Source organism: Coregonus lavaretus, assembly GCF_964263955.1.
Source record: "Coregonus lavaretus genome assembly, chromosome: 4".
NCBI classification, from domain to species: domain Eukaryota; kingdom Metazoa; phylum Chordata; class Actinopteri; order Salmoniformes; family Salmonidae; genus Coregonus; species Coregonus lavaretus.
The window spans coordinates 63,622,221-63,643,125 of record NC_139991.1 but is presented as its reverse complement, the minus strand read 5'-3'; the positions used below and the strand labels follow the sequence as shown (position 1 = coordinate 63,643,125).

The 20,905-nt window shown below is 43.1% G+C and overlaps 1 protein-coding gene across 1 annotated transcript; it reads right to left on the bottom strand.

Moving 5' to 3' along the window:
* Positions 1-7,303: 7,303 nt before the first annotated feature.
* On the bottom strand, positions 7,304-20,688 carry LOC311128397 (noelin-like; the record flags this gene model as incomplete). The annotated part of the gene is made up of 6 exons (XM_084160518.1): positions 7,304-7,978; positions 10,490-10,596; positions 13,940-14,159; positions 16,578-16,733; positions 17,537-17,686; positions 20,539-20,688. The coding sequence occupies 6 exons, from the start codon at positions 20,686-20,688 to the stop codon at positions 7,304-7,306; spliced, it is 1,458 nt and encodes a 485-aa protein (XP_084016644.1).
* Positions 20,689-20,905: the final 217 nt, after the last annotated feature.

The following is a 20,905-nucleotide window of genomic DNA, read 5'->3' as shown; positions in this document are numbered from 1 at the left end:
TGAAGTGGACATACTCGGTATTCATGTCCCGAAATAAATAAATGATCTCATTACAATACATTTTTTATAGAAAGTTAGCAAAAATAGAAAAGATGTTGCTACCGTGGAAAGGAAAATACCTGTCTATATGTGGAAAAATTAACTCTTTAGTCATATCCCAGTTTAGTTATTTGCTTCTGGCCTTGCCTACACCTAGCGAACAGTTTTTTAAATTATATGAGCAAAAAATATTCCATTGAGCCAGACAAAATTAAACGGGCCTATTTATATAATGAATATGAATTCAGAGGGCAGAAATGATAAAATATTAAAGCATTAGACCTCTCACTAAAGGCTTCAGAAGTTCAAAAGTTATATTTAAATCCGAACTGGTTCTCTAGCAGATTAGTAAGAATGTCTCAACCCATGTTCAAGAATGTCCTTTTTCCCTTTATTCAAATTACAACCTCTCACTTTTGGTTAATTGAAAATGAAATCATGGAAGGGGGAGAAAGTAAGGAACAACCATCCCAGCTCTGCAGATTTTGCTGCGAAGAGACAGAATCATTAGACCATTTGTTTTGGTACTGTCCATATGTAGCTTGTTTTTGGTCGCAAGTTCAGGAATGGCTGAGAGAATGCCAAGAGTGTGCAAAGCTGTCATCAAGGCAAAGGGTGGCTACTCTGAAGAATCTAAAATCTAATATATACTGTATTTTGATTTGAATAACAATTTTCTGGTTACTACATGATTCCATATGTGTTATTTCATAGTTTTGATGTCTTCACTATTTTTCTACAATGTAGAAAATAGTAAAAATAAAGAAAAACCCTTGAATGAGTAGGTGTGTCCAAACTTTTGACTGCTACTGTATATATATATATATATATATATATATATATATATATATATATATATATATATATTACTAAAAAATGTATGGGGGATTGGAAATGATGCAGACAATTACATTGATGGAATCCACAATCTATCTGCAATATTAAAGCTGATCCCCCCCCCCCAAAAAAAAAAAAATCATACAATTGTAAAAATAATAATAATAAGTTACTTAAGAATAATGTGTGAAGCATGTGCACTAGTAAGCAAGGCCTCGTCAAGTGCATGATGCAGCCTGTGATTTTGCCAGTGATGTTCGTTCAGATGAAGACTCTTGAGCTGACTGGGGACAACATCTGGAGAAGACGCCAGTTCTACAAACTAGTAGCTATTACTCCTCAGCCTGGAGTCCTAAAATAAAACTAAAATGACCTGCTTGATGGTAATTGTCTCTTATACATGTATATGGTTTTTGTTGGTAAAAGGCATGAACTTGGCATTGCTAGCTGGCTTCTGACTTATTCATCCTACATTACTTGTCACACCCTGATCTGTTTCACCTGTCTTGTGCTTGTGTCCACCCCCCACCAGGTGTATCCTATTTTCCCCCATTATCCCCTCTGTATTTATACCTACGTTTTCTGTTTGTCTGTTGCCTGTTCGTCTTGTCTCGTCAAGTCATTCCAGCGTGTTTCCGTGTGTTACCTTCTCTCTAGTTTTGTTTTCTAGTCTTCCCGGTTCTGACCTTTCTGCCTGCCCTGACCCTGAGCTTGCCTGCCGTTCTGTCCCTTGTTGACTCTGCCTTGGATTACGAACCTCTGCTTGCCCTCGACCTGCCCTTTTGCCTGACCCTTTGTGATAATAAATATTCTGAGAACCGGACCATCCGCCTCCTGTGTCTGCATCTGGGTCATATCCTGAGTCGTGATATTACTAGCAACTGGCAAGCTGTATCAGGCAGCTTTGATGTGAGGGGAAAACGAATAGCTATATTTGCTAAGCTATCCATCTGATTGAAAAGTTGATAAAAATGCCATTAGCTAGCTACAGTGAGGGAAAAAAGTATTTGATCCCCTGCTGATTTTGTACGTTTGCCCACTGACAAAAACATGATCAGTCTATAATTTTAATGGTAGGTTTATTTGACTTGTGAGAGACAGAATAACAACAAAATAATTCAGAAAAACGCATGTCAAAAATGTTATAAATTGATTTGCATTTTAATGAGGGAAATAAGTATTTGACAACGTTTAGATCCGAAACTGATCTTCATCAGGTCAACTAGTTGAAACCCAACAGAGCTGATAGAAATATAATAATAATAAGCCATTTAGCAGACGCTTTTATCCAAAGCGACTTGCAGTCATGTGCGCATACATTTTTAGGTATGGGTGGTCCCGGGGATCGAACCCCACTACCCTGGCGTTACAAGCACCATGCTCTACCAACTGAGCTACAGAGGACCTCAAATATGCACGCCATTTTGTGATAATGGTTACAACAAATTACATGGAATCCAGCTAAGCTATTATTTATATAATGGCACCATGTATCATTTTACTAACAATGATGTTCAATCATGATGTTCCTTATTTGACTGCAGTTAGCTGCTTAGCCAGTTGCAGCCTATGATTGAGGCTGCATCAGGCTAAGCCAAACTGCGTCCAATAGGGTGATTAGTGTCGTAGTAAATATATTATGTTATAGCTTGGTCTGACTAAAATCTTGTGCATAACCCATCTTGTGTTGGGCCTTGGGATTTAATACAATGCACAAAGACTTCTATCTTGTCGGCCTTATCAGCAGGTGGCTATGGACAACACCCACGCCATAGGTCTCTCAGCTCTCCCAAACTCACGAGTTATTGCTCTGAGGACATACACACACACACCCCCCCACACACACACACATACACACACACACACACACACACACATCATCATCGTTAAACATACACACACATACACACACACACATACACACACATACACACACACACATACACACACACACACATATACACACACATACACACACATACACACACATCATCATTGTTAAGCACACACACACAAAAAACCCCTTCTCTTAGGAACATCTGAAGACAGAGAACCCGACTCAGAGCCAATGCAATGGAGATGACCTCGACCAACTCATCAGGACCAATCGGAAGATCAGAACTACTAGAATCAACCTACTTTATTTTATTGTATAAAATGTCAGCACACAATGTTTTGGGCGCGCTCTCAGATATCTCCCTACGAGATTGACGAACGGGTCCGTGCACGCTATTTACAGATATCTTTACCTCTGAATAAACTGCCTTATATTATACAATCATCCACCTTGTCCGAAAGTCTCTACTTGGTCTCCGTTCTCCAGTAAACTTGTTTCATCAACATTAGCCTAGCTAGCTAGCTAGCTAAATTATAACCCAATTAATTCTAGAAGTATTGACTCTATTGCTTAAATCAGAAAGTAGGCTTCACCTTTGAGTTACATCTGTAGGCATTCACTCGCTAACTACATGAGCTAACTAGCCAACATGCATTGTTTCCTTATTTAATTGTATTTTTTTCCCTTTATTTTTAAAAACATTTTCATGTCATTTTTTTTTATTCTCTTTGTTTTTATTTTATTTATTATTTTTCACAACATTTTATTTGTACCTCATTTTCTCCCCAATTTCGTGGTATCCAATTTGTAGTTACAGTCTTGTCCCATCGCTGCAACTCCCGTAGGAACTCTGGAGAGGGGAAGGTCGAGAGCCATGCGTCCTACGAAACACAACCCAGCCGAGCCGCACTGCTTCTTGACGCAATGCCCGCTTAACCCGCCAGCCAGCCGCACCAATGTGTCGGAGGAAACGCCGTACACATGGCGACGTGTCAGCGTGCGCTGCGCCCGGCCCGCTACAGGAGGACAAGAACATCCCTGCCGGCCAAACCCTCCCCTAACCTGGACGACGCTGGGCCAGTTAGAAAATACGACTCCTTTTTGCCTACTCCCATCTATAGGTCTTCTTCTAGGTTCAAAACGACATGGCTGTAGTCCGGTGCTTCATTGTCAAAAGAAACCCACTCGCACACTTCCATCTGTTGCAGCCAAAAAGTATTTGCCTGAATCTACATCAAGCCTGGATAACATTCTAGTTATTTTTTTCATTTTAGTCATTTAGCAGACGCTCTCATCCAGAGCGACTTACAGTTAGTGAGTGCATACATTTTCATACTGGCCTCCCGTGGGAAACGAACCCACAACCCTGGCGTTGCAAGCGCCATGCTCTACCAACTGAGCTACAGGTTCTCTGTTTATAGTTCATATTTGTATGGTGCGCGTGCAGCCCAGAAGTATATAATTGATTACATCTCCAATTTACAATGTCAGATTGAAAAAAAAGTAACATATCAGATTCATAAATATATACACTACTCATTATTATTATTTATTTTTAATTAAAGTGAAACGTGGGCTTTAAACCATAGCCAAGAGTTGGGATTCTTTAATCTGCAAGAAGAGAACATCGGATTCTACTTGACCCAGGAGGCTCCACAGATGGTACTGAGAAAACATGAACACCCCCAATCCCCATCAGTCTCTATGAAAGTTTGATCACATAGAAATAATCACTATAAATTATTGTTGCAACAATAATAATAATATTTTGAAAGGGAACAGGCTTTTGAACTTTTCTGGAATGGTTGGGAACCCACTGTGAGATAAAGAAATAGATGCTTAAAATAATGACTATTTTTAATGGGTTACGTTGTGCTTTGTGATGTTTGATGTTAGACGTACTTTATGATAACACAATTATGACACATACCGGTAATGATGTGTGGGAGATTAGTATTATAAAGGACTTGTGTTTTCCTACTGTGTTGTTAATGTGACCGACAGGCAAGCAGCTAGTGCATATGAAGAGTAATAATCCTCTATTCTGCATCACTTGTCCACATACAGGGAGTTATCAACAGGAGGCAATGTACAGTACATCCAGGGAGCTCTCTCTCTCTCTCTCTCTCTCTCTCTCTCTCTCTCTCTCTCTCTCTCTCTCTCTCTCTCTCTCTCTCTCTCTCTCTCTCTCTCTCTCTCTCTCTCTCTCTCTCTCTCTTCTCTCTCTCTCTCTCTCTCTCTCTCTCTCTCTCTCTCTCTCTCTCTCTCTCTCTCTCTCTCAGTTTGATCTGAAGCAGGATGAACTCATGAAAAGACATGACCTCTCAGTATTATTCTTAGTAAGACCCATGATGTGGTCTTACGGTTAGTGAAGCACACACACACACACAAAGACACACACAAAGACACACACAAAGACACACACAACAGCCTGATCCTGACACATACGCTATTACCATAACCAGGGGTCTGCAACCTGTGGTTCTACTGTAGAGCCCCTTGGGGCTTTTTAACTGCCCCGTTGTGGCTCCATGATGATCAATAATTCAAGCTGCGCGAGGAATGAGCTTAGAACAAAGATTCTCTGTTTATTGACACAAATCATTAACTATCTCATCTCAGGTACAACACACGTCCAGCAAAAGCACAAAAAGAGTGAAAAGCCATTGTCCTCTGCAAGGGGTTTTACATTTAAACAGCATTATCCTTTGCTAGGTGAGTGGGAGGGGGAGATACATTTAAACAGCATTACCTTTGCTAGGTGAGTGGGAGGGGGAGATACATTTAAACAGCATTATCATTTGCTAGGTGAGTGGGAGGGGGAGATACATTTAACAGCATTATCCTTTGCTAGGTGAGTGGGAGGGGGAGATACATTTAACAGCATTATCCTTTGCTAGGTGAGTGGGGGGGGGGGGGGGGGGGGGAGATACATTTAACAGCATTATCCTTGACTAAAAGGGCTACTTTAGTTTAAAGAATAGGGTGATGATGATTCAGTTGAAGAGAGAAGAGCCGTAGGACTGAACCCAGGTCTCCAGGATACATTACTTGATACATTCTATTCTTTTGTATTCTTCTGAAAAATAGGAGCTGGATATGAGATAGGAGCCTCCCACACGGTCCAACTAAACATAGACAGAGAAGCAAAGCCGGTGCCAACAGCAAGGGGGTGATACAAGAACATTAAACAAAAAAAAGCCTCAGAATGGAAAAAGAAACGTTCTAAGAACAAACAAGTGAAAAAGCAACAACATTTGCAACACCCCCCACCCGAAATCCCACAGGTAACTACACTACCTCTTTACCCCGCCCCTCCCTATCACTCTCTTTTATAGGTACAGCATCATATAGCAAAATACATTCATAAGGTAGCAGACCAGAATGGTAAAAAACACTCATGCAAATCCAGGCTGTTTTACACAGAGTCACAAACACAGGAAAGTCTTTGGCCGGGATTCAATCCAGTAGGCACGCTGTAGCGCAGTTGACAATGCGGCTTTTAAAGCCAATCTTCCCGCCTTTGCGGAGATTGCATTCACTGTAAAAGCTGCAGATATTGACTCAATTGGAAACTCCATTTAAATGTCAAGCGCGCTACTACACAGCTCTGATTGAATACCGACCTACTTCTCATACAGTACAACAGTGTGCCCCAACAGTCAGTGCCTTCAGGGACCGTATTCATAAATCGTCTCAGGGTAGGAGTGCTGATCTAGGATCAGATTTGCCCTTTAAATCATAATGAATAAGAGGGGGGACCTGATCCTAGATCAGCATTCCTACTCTGAGACACTTTGTGAACACAGGCCCAGGTCTTCTCATGGATGTTCATGAAGTTGTTGTTTACTTGTTTACATACTTTTTTATTTGCTACTGAAGGGATAAAAAGGAAATGTGTGTGTGACAGATGGTGGTCGTACACTCTGTGGTCTTCTGCACACCATATCCTGGTTCACCCCACCGTTCACCAAATAATGTCCCAGTTCTCCCCGTTTTACTAGGTTCTCCTAGGTTCTCCCCTTATCTGTCCAAAGGGTGAGGTTCTCCCTCTCTCTGTCCGAGGGCCGATGGGGGGATCCTGGTTGGCAAACAGTTTATAACCAATAGTTATATATAACCCATAGTCCTTTGCTAGGACCCCGCTGATACCCATAGAGTTACGTCCAGGAGGGAGGAGGGAGGAGGGAGGAGGGAGGAGGGAGTTACAATACTTCCAGAGACAGACACAGAGCCACAGAGACAATCTTCTATGATGGTTACTATCCATTATTTAAAAAAGAAAGGCGTGATATTTTTTTGGCATCTGTTATTTTCAGTCCAATATATAGTTTTGAACTCTAGATGTATCATGTTCCCTTAATTTTTAGTAAACAGTTCTCTTTTTAATTCCAATCGATGTGCACATTCATTCACGTTGCAGTTCCAGTCATGGTTGATGTAATCTCTCTAAAGACAGTCTTATGATATTACATACTATATATGCTGCTCTTTCCATAAAGTCTTTCTCTTATAGATATACAGTATATTCATATATAGGATGATCTCTCTCTATTCTCTATATAGTATATTATAGTCCTGTCTCCATGGTTACAATTCCTGTGAGCTGATGACGTGGAACAGTGTGACGTTGTACAGAACCTGGTGTCCGTTGTTCCATGCATAGAGAGCACGGTCCCGAGGGTTGTAGTCAAGCATGGAGATATGGGAGTACTTGTTCTGGAAGGCGATGTCTATGTACTCGTATGTGGAGGAGTTAGTGCTGTAGGCGTAGTACACCTTAGTCCCTCCAGAGTAACCGTTGGTAACATAGAGAGTACCACAGATCATGAAGGCTTCGCCGGCGCTCCTCTTGGGGTGGTTGGTAGTCCAGCTCTTGATGATCTGAAGCGTGCTGGGGTTCAGCTTGCTGATGACGATGTTTCCAGCATTCTGATTGGTGGCATAGACGGCCCAGAGACCGCCCTCGTCCACCATGAGGTCGATGTCGGAGTGGCCGCCCCAGGCATAGTGATACATGTTGTTGAAGCCGGCGTTGTCCAGCTGGCGTGACTTGCTGATGGCGGAGGTCTTGAAGTCGAACTTGATGATGATGTGGCTCTGGAATTTGTTGAAGTAAATGGAGCCGTTGTAGACCACCTGACCTGTCCCGGACCACGGGTGGGGGAGGCGGTGAGACGTGAAATTGTCCGTTGTCATGAAGTCCGCCATGGACTTGTACTCCCGCACGAAGCGGTTGTTGTGGTAACCGTCCATGTACCAAACCTAACAGATGGAGATACAGACGAGTAGAGAGAAGAGAGGAAACATTAACACAGAGTCAGAAGCAACTTTATAATACAAACAAGATAAAACGCACCCTGCAGTCCTGTTAAAACCCTCCTATCAAACTCCTCAATGCACCATTATGTAGATAGAAGATTTATATATCACGCATCATTTCACACTGTAAATCAAATCACGCTGTCAACAGAAAGCCTAATTAAATCGGATGCTTGACTCAGAGCAGAGCGGGGAGAGGTGTTCCTGCCTCCTGACAGAGCAGACCAAGCTGAGATCCAGCCTGCTGCTTCAGAATACAAACAGTCAGGAATGACAGGAAGCTGCAGGTGGAGGCAGGCCGGGGTTGGGGATGAGCCCAGCCGCACAGGGATAATGAGGATCATTCTGGATAAAAGGTTCGTATTTTTTTCGCCTGTGGCTTTGGCTGGGGCTTTAAGGAAGTTTCCGGGGCGCCTGCCTAGACCACTTCCTCCATTTCCTCTATCCCTCCCTCCCTCCTCCATCCTCCATCCCTCCCTCCTTCATCCCTCCAAGCTCTGACACACCTCAACTTTCCCATCCCCTCTCCAGACAATTTTATTGGCTAATTCATCTTTGAAAGCCCGGATGTAAGGGCCTTAGGGGTCCATCAAACACCATCACCAAACTTTAATGTTCTCCTCTTACTTAGAGAGAGAGAGAGAGAGATAGAGATAGAGATAGAGATAGAGATAGAGATAGAGATAGAGATAGAGATAGAGATAGAGATAGAGATAGAGATAGAGAGAGAGAGAGAGAGAGAGAGAGAGAGAGAGAGAGAGAGAGAGAGAGAGAGAGAGAGAGACCCCACACAAACAGACCTCACAGAGCCCCAGGACAGAAACACATTTAGTTCCAACCAAATTATGAGAAAGCAAAAAGTTAACTATTTGACACACTGGAAAGAATCAACCAAGAAACAGAGCAAATTGGAATGCTATCTGGCCCTAAACAGAGAGTACACAGTGGGCACTGTGACTGACTCCAAATTAAGAAAATCCTTGACTATGTACAGACTCAGTGAGCATAGCCTTGCTATTGAGAGAGGCCGCCATAGGCAGACCTGGCTCTCAAGAGAAGACAGGCTTTGTGCACACTGCCCACAAAATGAGGTGGAAACTGAGCTACACCTCCTAACCTCCTGCTAAATGTATGACCACATTAGAGACACATATTTCCCACAGATCACACAGACCCACAAAGAATTGAAAACAAATCAAACATTGATAAACTCCCATATCTGTTAGGCGAAATACCGCTGTGTGCAATCACAGCAGCAAGATTTGTGGCCCATTGCCATGAGAAAAGGGCAACCAGTGGAGCCCAAACAACATTGTAAATACAACCTATATTTATCTGTTTATTTATTTTCCCTTTCATACTTCAACTACTTGCACATTGTTACAACACTGTACACAGCCAATAATATAACATTTGAAATGTCTCTATTCTTTTAAAACTTTTGTGAGTGCAAGACTCTCACACTACCTTGTAACTCACAAGCAGCGCGTTACACAGAGAAACCACAAGTATAGAACAATAGCAGGGATACCCACATATGTAACATGTACAGTTTTCCATCCATGTACAGATGTTATTATGACTATGACAGTCATGTATGTTTATGTCTGCGTGTGCTTAATGTATTTGTGCTATAACCTCTAAACCCCAGATCTGCACATGTGTACGTTTTAAAGTCATATAAACATCTTGGCAAACACCCTCCCTTCATTAACAACCTAGCTGTCAGGGCTCAGATGTAAACCACACATTTATTCTCTGCATTTGCATTTTAATGTGTTTTAGTAATGAAAGCTAGGGCTGTCTATTCATCCAACATATGCCCAGCCCAGGAGAGCTAACTCAGACATGGCCATTTAGTACAAAGGACAGACAGACAGACAGACAGACAGACAGACAGACAGACAGACAGACAGACAGACAGACAGACAGACAGACAGACAACACATTAACATTAATCAAAGCTTCTATTAAGGTCAGACTCTGAAGAGTCAACTCTATTATGGGTGTGTCAGGGCTCTTAACAGCCTGGCCTCTTCAACTGAGTGCCATTAGTCATGTCATCTGAGTGAGATAGTGTGCATCACAAAGGGCACCCTATTCCCTACATAGTGCACAACTTTTGATCAGAGCCCTATGGGACATGGTCAAAAGTAGTGCACAATATAGGAATAGGGTACCATTTGGGATGCAGACAATGAGTGTAATGTGAAGCAGCTAGTGTGATCTTCCAGTAGCTACAGCAGTGAAACACAGTGCCAAGGTCAGGAAATCATTACCTTAATGTAGCTGGGCTTTAGACGCTACCGAGGTAAGGAAATCATTACCTTAATGTAGCTGGGCTTCACACGCTTTTGGAGCTTTAAAGAGGGGTAATTGTATTTTCTCCATGTTGATGGACGGCTGAAGTGTGTGTGTGTGTGTGTGTGTGTGTGTGTGTGTGTGTGTGTATACCCTGGTATCTCCTTCCGGTGCCGCAGGGTCAGTCATCCAGGATCCGAACCGGGATCCAGACGTCTTGATGGTGACAGGTTCGCTGATGCCCGTCAATTTCCCACATGCTGAAAAGGAATAACCAACATAGAAATACCTCTCATAGATACAACATATAATTCTCATAGATTCAACACTGCATTTGTATGATTCATATTGGCTAGTATGCTGTAATAAAGAAATAATCTTGTACTTACACACAATAACATCATTTACAAAACATTCACTCTTAGCCTTCATTCACAAAAGAACAATAGGATGTGTATATTGTTGTGTGTGTCCATGTCTAGGCCTCCATCTGTCTGTCATCCTCAGAGAATAAAGGTAATGGTCTTTGGTATTCTGTGCATTATGTTTGTGTCTGAGCGATGGAGAGAGATAGAGAGAGAGAGAGAGAGAGAGAGAGAGAGAGAGAGAGAGAGAGAGAGAGAGAGAGAGAGAGAGAGAGAGAGAGAGAGAGGGAGGGAGAGAAATGGGGAGCGAGAGAGAGAGAGAGATGGGGAGAAATGCGGAGAGATGGAGGGAGAGAGATGTAATTGTTGTTCCAGTTATGTAGGATATATTGTGCTCATGCTGCTGCTACTTGTTCTATGCTGTTTGAGCTGAGCATATCGTTAATTAGGCTTGATTGAGGTGTTGATGTGAAGTTGACATATCTAGCGCTGAACGCTTGGCTGCGCCTCGTTCCCTGATGACAGCCAGGTAGTTTGATTAATGGGTTTATCATTATGAACAGATGGGGAACAACCTCGTTCCTGTTGTTAAATCTTAATGTCAACTAACGAACAAACAGCTCCAGTCCCGTCCCCCATTATACTCTCTCTCTTTCTCTCTATGCTTTTCTCGCTCTCTATGCGATTCTTCCTCTTTCTCTCATTCCCTCTCTGGCACTAATGTGGTTGTGAAATGCAATTATGGGAAGGAGTCATAGAATCCAGATTAGATTTCTGATTCTTATTTTCCTGTCACTTTTACCCTCACTCTTTCTCTCATGTCTATCTGTCTTCACTCTTTCTACCACACGGTATTATTTTCCCACATTTTGAACGTTTCGGAAGTTAAAACTAGATCATTTGTGTGTTTAGCACACTTTTGATATGTATTAAATTAAATTAAATATATCAAGCACGTCCCTGTGTGTGTGTGCGTGTGTGTGCGCGCGTGTGTGTGTGTCTGTGTGTGCATGTTCCCTGCATGTGGGTGTGTGCTCCTGGGTATGTGTATTCATTCATGCCCTTACATGTGTATAGCTGTGATTATGAGACCTCAGCAGCCGCAGCAGCGAGACAAACACAACATCACATGAGCAAACAAACACCACTACTATCAGCCCCTTACATAATACCTCCGTGGGATTACAGACTATAGTAATAATCTGTGTTTATTTATTTATTTCCTCCAATCACCATGTTCCTATCTTTGGATTATGGTCGTCTGGACCTCGGGGAGAGCGAAAGATGCACATGAGGTCTAATCTAATCTCCTATTGGCCTGAATATGGTTCCAGCCAACCAGAGCTAGACTACGGGGAAATCTAACCCCAAAACCATCAGTCAGTCATTCTGGAATGGAATGATGATTTGAGGATTATGGAATCAGTGAATGAATGTGGACACATTAAAGAGGGAACAGCCTGATCCTAGTGTGAATGTGGAACCATTAGAGAGGGAACAGCCTGATCCTAGTGTGAATGTGGACACATTAGAGAGGGAACAGCCTGATCTTAGTGTGAATGTAGACACATTAGAGAAGGAACAGCCTGATCCTCCTTTATCTGATCTGATCTCTAAACTCTGTGAACTGTCTCCTGCTGAGTGACCTCTGACCTCTCCTTTATCTGATCTGATCTCTAAACTATGTGAACTGTCTCCTGCTGAGTGACCTCTGACCTCTCCTTTATCTTATCTGATCTCTAATCTCTGTGAACTGTCTCCTGCAGTCTGTTTCACTTAATCCTCACAGAACTCTACACAGATCAGAGGCTGCGCATGTGGCTTGATCTGGGGCTGCGTCCCAAATGGCACCCTATTCCCAATATAGTGCACTACTTTTGACCAGGGCCCTCAGGGCTCTGGTTAAAGGTAGTGCACTATATAGGGAATAAGGTGCTATTTGGGACACAACCTGTTAGTGAGGACTCTACCACTACTGGTCCAGGACTAATCATGTACTGGTAGTGATGAGGAGGTCATCAAGTCACATAGAGGGGGAGAGATGGGGAATATGAAAGAGGTAATGAGGGAGAGGCAGAATGTGTGTTGCAGATAGCAATTTCTATGTGTGTTTAGCATGTGTTAGAATATGTTTATGAATGAGAGAGAGGGGGGGGGGGAGAGACTACTTACCATGCTCTCCAGCTGTGTTTGACTGATGGCAGAATTGTGTGTGTGTGTGTGAATTTCTGTTTGTGTGTGATGTTTATAGGTCAGACAGTGTGCGTGTCACTGCATTCATAGCAGAGTAATTCAGCAGGCTATTGAAATGCAAACCCTACTACAGCTCTGAGAAGTGTTTTCCACCAACAGCCACTAGACAGCCTTGTAAGACTACACCGTAGGTGTGCAGTGCATTTATTAACACTGTAATAAATCACTAGGATGTTGTAGACTGAGATGAGATGGTTAAATAGAGTTGAGAGGGTGACAAAGAATTATACCTCAAATTGGTTACAGATTGTACATACAACTCACCTACGTATGTGTCACAGGCGGCTGGTGGCACCTTAATTGGGGAGGACGGGCTTGTCGTAGTGGCTGGAGCGGAATAGTGGAATGGTATCAAATACATCAAACACATGGTTTCCATATGTTTGATGCCATTCCATTTACTCCGTTCCAGCCATTATTATGAGCCTTCCTCCCCTCAGCAGCCTCCACTGGTATGTGTTCAATGATCAAATTCACCCTTGCCACATTGGCTAATTGGCTAAACAGAGACAGGCAAAAATATGGGATAATATTTTTTTTCTCAGTGTAAAATGGGATTAAACAAAGGGCGGCCTATAGAATATTGAGAAACAGGTGTTTGAAACAATTGTGAGACATACATGTAATACATATTTAACTGATAGGCTGTGTAATAGTATGTCTGCTCATGACATCTGGAAAGAAGCTAAGGTGTGTTCCAGTGTGTTGAGAGAAGGATGGTGTGTTTCTTTTCAGATGTTTCATGTGTGTACACAGTGTACCTTGATGTAGAATGTTTCTGAGGCGTGTAGTACATGTGCCTGAAGCTTTCACTCTAGTCTAACACCATACAGAAGTTATCCATGAACAATGTGGACAAGGGTGTGTGTGTGTGTGTGTGTGAGTGTGTGTGTGTGTGAGAGAGAGAGAGTGTGTGTGTGTGTGTGTGTGTGTGTGAGAGAGTGTGTGTGTGTGATAGTGTGAGTCAGAAACTTTCTCAGCCTACCTAATTTTTGCATGCATGCTCGGAGTCTCTCCTCAAGACCTGACACTCTGTTGTGGAGTTCCTCGTAGTCATAGGCTCCCATCTCTTCCTGGAGCTCGCTTAGAACTGACGTCAGATTCTGGACCTCCTCCTTAAACTGCAATACCAATTTGGCATCGGCTTTGTACTCCTCCAACACTGGTATCAACGGCCTAAGCTCCTCCATTTTCGATTTTATGGCCTGAAAGGATTGAAATAAGCTGGGTTCAGTGTCATGCCTGGAGACAAAAAAGAAAAGACTCCCAAAAAGGTTTTTTTTTTAAAGAAGAAAGCATCTATCTGGCCCTGACTACTCTAGCCTTGCCTACACTGACATTCTCTCAAAGTAACACAACAGCCCTGTGTGTTAGTGTGTGTGTGTACAGTGTGTTTGTGTGTGTCTGAGCAAACAAATCCAGTGAGTGTTCCACCGTATTGGCGAGCAAGCGGCGGCTCCGTCATGATGCAGACGAGCCGTTACGTTAAACACAAGCCCTCAGTACACCAGGAAACAATTGGGAAAGCTCTTTATTGGTCATCATCGTTTAAAATGCAATAGAGTTACATGCTTTTACATGTCACACACAACAAAGGGTTTCAGATGTTATTATCACTAATGTTTATAGGTATGTAGTAGTCTTTAGTAACCAAATATGCATAGACAAAAACCAAAAGTAAAAGAACAATAAAAATAATAATAACTGGAAACAACTAAATTTTTACTTTTGAAAAAGCCTTTTGATGGAAATGTTCTACCAGTAACATGCAGGAAAAGATCAGTGGTAGGTAGGTAGGTAGGTAGGTAGGTAGGTAGGTAGGTACACTCTTTAAAAAAAAGGTGCTATCTAGAACCTTAAAGGGTTCTTCGGTTGTCCCCATAAGAGAACCATTTGAAGAACCATTTTTGGTTGCAGATAGAACCCTTTTGGTTCCAGGTAAAACCCTTTTGGGTTCAACGTAGAACCCTTTCTACAGAATGTAGGTAGGTAGGTAGGTAGGTAGGTAGGTAGGTAGGTAGGTAGGTAGGTAGGTAGGTAGGTAGGTAGGTAGGTAGGTAGGTAGGTAGGTAGGTAGGTAGGTAGGTAGGTAGGTAGGTAGGTAGGTAGGTAGGTAGGTAGGTAGGTAGGTAGGGTTGGCTGGCTGGTTGGTTGGTTGGTTGGTTGGTTGGTTATTTGGGAAAGGGGTAGGTGGGGTTTCAGGTAGGTAGGGTTGGCTGGTTGGTTATTTGGGAAAGGGGTAGGTGGGTTTTCTTAGTAGTAGTACTAATGGTGCTAAAGGTAAATCATGAACGCTCGTAAATCTCGCAGTACTGTGGATTGACCTGCCCCTTCTTCTCTCTTTACATGTCCTAAAGTTAGCCCTGCAAGCAAGAACATAACATACTGTTGACATCTAGCTTACTAACCTATCTGAGAGACACAGAAAAACACACACTGGATTAGAGAGTATGTTAAGCATGCTTTGATTTTGCACTCATGATATGAATGTGGGGGGCATGCATTGGACATGTAGACACTCAGTCAGGGATGCAGGGGGTGGAAATAGTTGTTTTGTCATTGATACTGCTGTTAATGTTGAGGAGACTACAATACATGCAGAAGTTCAGTCTGTCATCATTAGCCAGGTAACTGGAGAGGAGTGTCTGAGTGCCAGGAAACTTACATCAATGTGCCTGTAGCTTCTGACCTCCTTCTTCTTCTGTGGTTTTAAAGGTTAGCTGTGACTTACTGGTGTATCTACTACCCTCTCTCATTGATTAGTTCAATCAATCAATCAACCTATCAATCAAGAAATCAAGCAATCAAGCAATCAAAAAATGTGTGTGGTCCTAAATTGACATTGGTGATAATCATTTTAAAGGGAGGAGAGGGAGGAGGAGGAGGAGGATGGGAGGAAGGAAGGTGAGCCAAGCAATTAATTAATATCTGGTTGATTATTGTTTTTGCATGTGGCCACTGAATGGTCCAGTATCCCTCCAGCTCAAACACCTGAATGAATTATGGTTACTAGTGTTATTAGTAGTAGTACTAGTATTAGTGGAAATGGTAGTTGCGGTTGTAATAACGGTTACAAGCAAACGTTGTTATGGAGGAAGAAGACTGTTTATTTAGATATTGAATCCAAAACCTTCCTATCAAAAGTCTTAAGTCCTGAGTGTTTAGTTAATTCTGATACAGTCCTGATACATTCAACTCTGAGAGCTGTTCCTAGAGACCATAGAAAACACTCTAGGTGAGGTTGGTGATGCTGAACCATTGAAAAAGAAATATGCAGCACTCCAATGGTTCAATCTCAACACTCATTCATTAACCAGTAATTAAACATGCATGGATAATAGATAGGTATTGAAATTGCATTTTTTGAGTGCTCTCCATTGATTATCTGCGAGGATCCAGCACCTAAGTATTTTTTCGAATAACTTTTGAGTGAGAATGTTGTTGTTTATCATCTGATGCTGGACCATATCCTGAGTGGGCAGTGGGCACACACATAAACCCATCCATGGTGGATGGTGGTTGCATTAGATGAGTGGTGATGGTGATGGTGATGGTGATGGTGATAGCCCCCATAGCCCTAGCAGGGTGGGTTTAGGTATGCTGGGCTGCTACTGTGGCTGTACCTTGTATTGCTTGGCGATGTTCTGCTTGTGGTTCTCCTCCACCTGTCTGAACTTGGTCTCCAGACCTCTCAGCTGCACCTCCATCTTCTCCACATACTGCAGGTCTCTCTGGGTCCGCTGGTCCAGCACCTGGATGGACTGGGTCATGTTCTGGACCTATCACAGGGGGGAACAGTGACACATGAAAATGGGTATGCATACACTCAATATGGCCACGGATTCATCCATCACAAAACATTGACTTTAATGAATGTTTCTATAGTATGGGCTCAGAGTCTGTGGCGATGAATAGGTTGAGACAGGGTGCTGCTGTCGTAGTGGCTTGTCTGGGGCTGCTGTCCATGTCAAATCAAATAGTCCGGGTAGCCATTTGATTAGCTGTTCAGGAGTCTTATGGCTTGGGGGTAGAAGCTGTTAAGAAGCCATTTGGACCTAGACTTGGCGCTCCGGTACCGCTTGCCATGCGGTAGCAGAGAGAACAGTCTATGGCTAAGGTGGCTGGAGTCTTTGGGCCTTCCTCTGAAACCACCTGGTATAGAGGTCCTGGATGGCAGGAAGCTTGGCCCCAGTGATGTACTGGGCCGTACGCACTACCCTCTGTAGTGCCTTGCGGTAGGAGGCCGAGCAGTTGCAATACCAGGCAGTGATGCAACCAGTCAGGATACTTTCGATGGTGCAGCTGTAGAACTTTTTGAGGATCTGAGGACCCATGCCAAATCTTTTCAGTCTCCTGAGGGGGAATAGGCTTTGTTGTGCCCTCTTCACGACTGTCTTGGTGTGTTTGGACCATGATAGTTTGTTGGTGATGTGGAAACTTGAAGCTCTCAACCTGCTCCACTACAGCCCCGTTAATGTGAATGGGGGCGTGCTCGGTCCTCCTTTTCCTGTAGTCCACAATCTGTGAGGTAAGACGTGACAGGTCATTGGTGTTGCTGTGGACATTATGTCACCATAGTTACCTTTTCCAGCAGTTGCCTCAGCTGTTTGGTGCGGGCGTCTCGTGAACACATGGACTGCTGCGGTGCCACCACGGTGCACACACACCTCCCCTCACTGTCCTGGGCAGAACTGTACACCTGCCATGACTCCTCTGGGTTCACTGGCAACACCTGGAGGAGAGCGATGGAGGGAAGTAGGGACCAAGAAAGGGAGAGAGAGAGAGAGAGAGAGAGAGGGAGAGAGAGAGAGAGAGAGAGAGTCAGACAGAAGCGAGAAAGAAAATGATGTAACAATGTGGGAAAGAGAGAAAGAAGAGGACGGAATAGAGAGAATACGGGAGAGTGTGTGAGAGAGGTGAGAGAAGTGAGAGAGGTGAGAGAGGTGAGGTAGGTGAGAGAGGTGAGAGAAGTGAGAGAGGTGAGAGAAATGAGAGAGGTGAGAGAGGTGAGAGAATTGAGAGAGATGAGAGAGGTGAGAGAGGTGAAAGAGGTGAGAGAGGTGAGAGAGGTGAGAGAATTGAGAGAGGTGAGAGAGATGAGAGAGGTGAGAGAGATGAGAGATATGAGAGAGGTGAGAGAGGGATAAAAAGAAATGAGGAGGGGATGAAAGGAAAAAACAAGAGAAAACAGGTGAGACAAGAGAATAACAAAAGCATTCATCCTATAATCCAATTGTCAGGGATTTGTTGACTAAAGTATTCTACCCCACCCATCCTCGCCTACTCTCTGACTGAATAGGCTTATTTTAGCAGTACGTTTCAATCACACAGTGTAGGCTTGTGGTGACGTGCCGCACCCGTTGCAGTGGTGGAGTGGAGTCGTGTGTTAAACCCTCACTACTACATAGATATTTTCTCGCAACAGCCAGAGCTTACATAACGTCAGTCTGTGGGATGCACACGCATGGCGCCATCTGGTCACGATGAGAACCATTCAACTCCTCCCCACCTCCCACCCCGCTCCATCAAATCATCAAATGCCATCAGAGGGGAACGGCAGCCTATCGAACTGGTCGAGACTTGTCCAAATACTCATCTATGTACATTATCAAAGTTATTGGTGTCCAATTATAAAACAACACGAATAGGAGGTATGAGATTGTCAAGACTAAACAATCAACACAGTCCACACTGAGACTGGGCCAAGACTTGGTATACAGAATCCTACAACACTCAAGAGGTCGTCATTGAATGCTGAATGTGGTGCTGATGATGGTCTCACAGCTAATGAACCACAATCTGATAGGCATCTGACAGCAGTGTTGATTGACATGTCACTGTCCTTGTCCCTGAGTGATTAACAAGTTGAGGCCCAGTAATCACACAGCCTGTCAGTCAAAGAGTCCTGCTGCATATGTATCCTCAGGTCTAATGGTATAGGTCTGGTGGCACGAACACAGGAAATAGCCAATACATATCGGCCTTGGTCGTCTGAAGTCTGAAGGCACTTCCCTCCTATTCAGTCTCTTAAGACATAGAATATCTGCCTGATTAATCTGAAATATTAGCACTTCCATTACCACTGTACATAAAAGCCAACAGCATCCTGATCCTGAATCCACACACTCATTCCACAATCTATCGTTCTACTGTAGCCTACATCATGACCAACCAATTCCAATGGTGAACATTAATCTAAGTGCATTATGATATGTCTGGCATACTACTGAGAGTGAATGGATATAGTGCTTGGATCCTGTTTCAGTCATCACTGTACATCCTATCCTATAAGTTAACCAAAAATGTCACCAATAATGTACTTAAAATATGGTAAATTAATTGAAAATACAACTATGTGAATGTTTAAAACCAACTGGCAACCTTTTCATATTCACTTCACAGGGCCATTGACTGAATATAGTGGTGGATTACTAGGTATGTACTGTAGTACTCTACTACTCCACTAGCTTCTCCCATCATTAGGACTGGATCACCACGAAAGACAGGTTCATTTGGAGGAAGCTTTTATCAATAATCCCATGGGAGTACAGATCAGAGAGAGCAAAGCACTCCACCCTACTGATCTTTAGTACTATGTAATAACGCAACATTCTGTCCATCTGATCATCACATAATAAGCTAAAATGACTAGGTAGGCACAGGGATATTTATTAATTACAGTGCAGCCTTTACATTGAAGCAGATTGTATTGTTTAAAAAAAAGGACACTATTGAAATTGTATATGTTGTAATCAAATAGCTTTTTGCCAAAAATGTAACCCATGAATGGTTTCTTAGTCAACCTTAATGCGTAAAATATCTCACAAAGTATTAGACTATTTATATTTTATAATAATTATAATAATTTCCTTTGATTAACCAAAAGGTCAGATTGCGCTTGACAAAGAGATAAAGACAAGAAGCAATATGCCCCGCGTAATAAAATGACCCATTTTTACTCTGGTGCGCCTTTCATTTGATAATCAGAGACCCCACTGAACTGAGGGTGCCTTGCTGCCGGGGACAAACAGGAACCCAGCTGACTTCACTGGAAAGGTCTGGATACGAAATTTCGTTTTCACTTCATTTTTACCTTGCAGCGTTTTATCAATGACAGCATCCAAACAAACCCATTGTCGCGCTCAGTCTCCACCGCGCTCCCTTGTTCTCCTCCACCTCTCACAATGCAGCGCGCTCCCACGCCACTCCTCGAAAATACTGTAACCTACAACCGGACTATCTCGCTCTCCGTCTCTATATCTATCCAGCGAGATATCAAGCTGAGAGAGGCGATATTAATCATGCCTCTCAAATTCTATTTTCTCTAAGATCTGACAAGCAACAAGGCGCTGAAAACATAGGCAGCACAACATAAATACTAGTGACCCTGTCAAGCAAAAAATAAGACATTTTGGAGGAGACAATAGCCTAATAACCCTATTATACTTTTAATAATTCATGAACCAAACATGCGAGCGAATAACAGAACATCTTCCAGCCAGGTAAATAATGGTAGAGAAACCCATTATTTTTAATGCAGCCAAAATGAACCCACGGGAAGCGTAAAGTTGCGGTGCCACTTACTCCGGTGCTCCTGTCCGGGTAGCCTGCCCTCTCCGCGGTGAGCTTGGTGGTGTTGAGCCCCACTAGCGAGGGCAGTGTCTGCGACATCCAGTTGGTGATCATCGCCATGGTGCTCAGCACAACGCCGATCTTCAGCAAAGGCACCGACATCTCTGCACTCTGCGTTTAACCCAAACCAGCTTCATTCTATTTCAGCACAATCCGGCGAGAAACGAGCAAGGCAATCCATGTTGCCTAGTGAAGCCATAGCCTGCTGGTGTAACACCCGTATCCCCGGTTCGGTCGGTCGTTCCTTGGACATCACTGGTGAACGGCTGAATGGTTCGGAGTTGGAAAAAGCCCGGAGGAGCAGGTTTGCAGGTAGAGA